This window comes from Tupaia chinensis, unplaced genomic scaffold (assembly GCF_000334495.1).
Source record: "Tupaia chinensis unplaced genomic scaffold, TupChi_1.0 Scaffold000355_1, whole genome shotgun sequence".
Lineage (NCBI taxonomy): Eukaryota > Metazoa > Chordata > Mammalia > Scandentia > Tupaiidae > Tupaia > Tupaia belangeri.
The window spans coordinates 10,432,288-10,435,322 of record NW_006159850.1 but is presented as its reverse complement, the minus strand read 5'-3'; the positions used below and the strand labels follow the sequence as shown (position 1 = coordinate 10,435,322).

Genomic DNA, 3,035 nt, shown 5'->3' with positions numbered 1-3,035 from the left:
GCTGTGCATCACTGAAATCTCATTGAGCCCAGCACTGAGCATGATGTAGAAAACAAAATGAATGCACCCAATGTGTGGAGGAGGGTGTGGAGGCTCAGCGAGGTTGACTGAGTCACCCAAGACTGGCAGTGGCATAGCAACTAGAATACACACCTACCCTGCAGCAGCTGTATCTCTGCTCAAACTGCCATCAGGCATGCCTCCCTGTCCTTTTTGTTTTAATCTGAGTTTCTCTAAGAGCTCCTTTTTCAAAGAGCCTGACAGTAAAAACGAAAAACAAATATATATATATACTATGCTTGCTGGGGAAAGGTTTTCTGGGGGGATCAGAACAGGATCCTTTCCTGGTAGAGGATTATTTTTTCCCTTGAAGCCTCTTTAATGACCTGAGAAGGTGCGTGGTAATAACAGGTGGGTAGTGGTTAAGGGTGCTGGATTCCCACATGACCAACCGCGGTTCAAGTCCCAGACCTGGAGGTTTGCTTTCTCACTTTTTTTTTTTTCTCTCTCTCTCTCTCTGTCCCTCTCTGGTCAAATTCAAATAAATAAATACATAAAGATTAAAAAAAAAAAAAAAAAAGAATGAGCCACCCCAAGGAAGCCGCTGGTGCTGCCCAAGAGGGGGCACCCTGGCTGACCCTGGAGGTCTGTGAAAAGGCCCAGGGTTGGACTCCTCCAGGGGCCAACAGCAGCTCTAGTTTCCTGCTTCCCGAACCTCTCCACTCTGGGCTCAGAACCGGCGGCTTGGGAAACAGCCCAATTTCCCGGCCATCCCGCCCGCCCCCGCAGAACGCTCCGAGGAGGAGGCAACCTTGTCGAGGAAAGGCATCCTTCAGGCCCAGACATTCATCTCTGTCCATTTCAAGGCGCCGAGCCTGCGCCGCCGTATATAACCAAGAACTGAGCCCACGGGAAGAACAAAACGGCCTCTCTAGGGGTGTTTTTGTTTCCCCACGAGTGTTAGACAAAACGAGGTATTAGTGCTGCAAGAAAGAGGTGATCTGAGACGGACTCAGCGACTGGAGTTGAGGCTTCCTTGGGGCAGGTGGCAAGGTGGGGAGCTGGGGGGTGGGGCGTGCGGGGACGCGGCTCTTGCGAGGATTACGGTGGAGGCTGTGGACCACGAGGGCCGCCAGCCATGGCACAGCCCAGCATCCCACATTCAACAGGAGGAACCCGCGGGAGAGCAGCCCCTAGCCCCCAGCGCCGCAGCCACAGCCCCAGAGCCCCGCGCTCCCGCGCGCCATGGCTAAAGAAGGAGTGGAGAAAGCGGAGGAGACGGAGCAAATGATCGAGAAGGAGGCAGGCAAGGAGCCGGCGGAGGGCGGTGGCGATGGCTCGCACCGCCTCGGGGATGCCCAGGAGATGCGCGCGGTGGTGCTGGCCGGCTTCGGGGGTCTCAACAAGCTGCGGCTCACCAGGAGGGCCATGCCCGAGCCACAGGACGGCGAGCTCAAGATCCGCGTCAAAGCCTGGTCCAGTATCCACGCCTTTCTTGCTCTCTCTTTGCGCGCTGGGTGCTCCGGGAGTGGGTGGGGAGTGGGAGAAGCTACAGGGGAACATTGTCCCGGGCCCCCTCCACGCCCTCACCTGGGTCTCAGGGCCTCCCAGTGCTGGTTGATGCAGGGGAGGATGCTGAGAGGTGGCCTTCCCCCTCCTCAAGGCAGACCTGGAGGGATGGTGGCGCGGGCAGTTGGGTCTGGAAGACTGCACCGCAGGAGTTCTCCGTGGGGTAGGACCATTCAACTGCCAGCGCCGGAGGGCTCTATGGTTAAATGGCTATAAAATAATAGTAACAGCCGTAGGCTTACTGTGCAGCCACCGATTTTAGAGTTCTACACTGCGCTCTTACTTAATACTTCCTGAGACCCAGTGAGTTAGGTACCGTCCTTATTCCCGCACCGGTGATAAAACCGCGGTAGGAGAGAATAAGTGATTTGCCCAGGATTGCTCAGCTGCCATTGAGTGACCTGGCGGGTATCCGATGTGCAATCTTTTTAACCTCTCTGCTGTTGTCGTGATGGGCTGGGGACCCTGAACAAGGCTAGGTTCCCTCCCCTGCGCTTTCCTCCCTGAGGCTTGCGGAAGGGGACTGGGAAGTCAGAGGCTTAGTGACCCTGGCTCTGAGCTTGGGGAGGAGTGAGACCTGGCTGCATCCTAACCCCACTAGCATCCTCTGTGTTTCTCTGGCATCGAGGGGTGGGCTAGGCTGATTAGTCGCGGGAATCCTGTTCCCATCTTAGAAAAACCTCGCTCTCCAAGTTGCCCTCCGTCCCCTGGGGGAACTTCTCCAAATCCACACCCATCTGGGATTCCCCAGGAATGTGTAAGCCTGTCTGTGTGGGGGCACTGTATGACCATTTCCCTAAAGTTTTGGGGCGGGCATACCCGGGTGATCGCTGGGCACTGCACTCAGCAGCGCAGGAAGCCTGTGTTTGGACCGAGGCTGCCAGCTGTTAGCACGGAGAGATGAGCAATCCCTTCCCACCTCCGTTTTGAAAGCCCCAGACACACACTGCTCCCTATAGCAGCAGTCCGCTCATGGGTTCCCCAGAGAGATCCAGAATCTGGGACCCAATCTCAAGGCAGGAAAAAATGTAAAGGAGACCCCTTCCACTCCCCCACCCACATCACCCACACCTTGAAACCAGACACAGGTTTCATTTATCAGATCAGCAGGCAGTGGGTGGGAGAAGTGGGCACCCACCTCTGGCTCCATCCTCGTATATGGAAATCATGTGTGACTCTAAGCCCCACTTTGGGCTTCTCAGGACACTGAGGGTAAGGGAAGAGGCTTTTGCAAATTTGGGGATTTTATGCAGTTCTTTCTGTTAACCCTTGCTGAACCCATTCGATTGACCCCAGGAGGCGGAGCTTATATTGGTTCCTACCAGTAAATCCCTAATGCCTAGCACAGTACTCAGCACGCTGTGTACCCTAAGTCAGTGATGGCTGAATAAACAGATTGAGGAAAGAGCTTGGACATAGTTGAGTCTTCTTTTTTTTTTTTTTTTTTTCCTTTAAAGGCGCTGGGT

The 3,035-nt window shown here is 54.9% G+C and overlaps 1 protein-coding gene across 2 annotated transcripts in view; it reads left to right on the top strand.

Annotated features, from left to right (window-relative positions):
• Positions 1-1,161: 1,161 nt before the first annotated feature.
• Positions 1,162-3,035, top strand: part of VAT1L (vesicle amine transport 1 like) — a 166,137-nt gene continuing 164,263 nt past the window's right edge. For both annotated transcript variants that reach the window (XM_006152602.1, XM_014589388.1), the window contains exon 1: positions 1,162-1,475. In XM_006152602.1, coding sequence (XP_006152664.1) covers positions 1,246-1,475 — 230 coding nt within the window. In that variant the 5' untranslated portion in view covers positions 1,162-1,245. The remainder of the gene's footprint in view (positions 1,476-3,035) is intronic.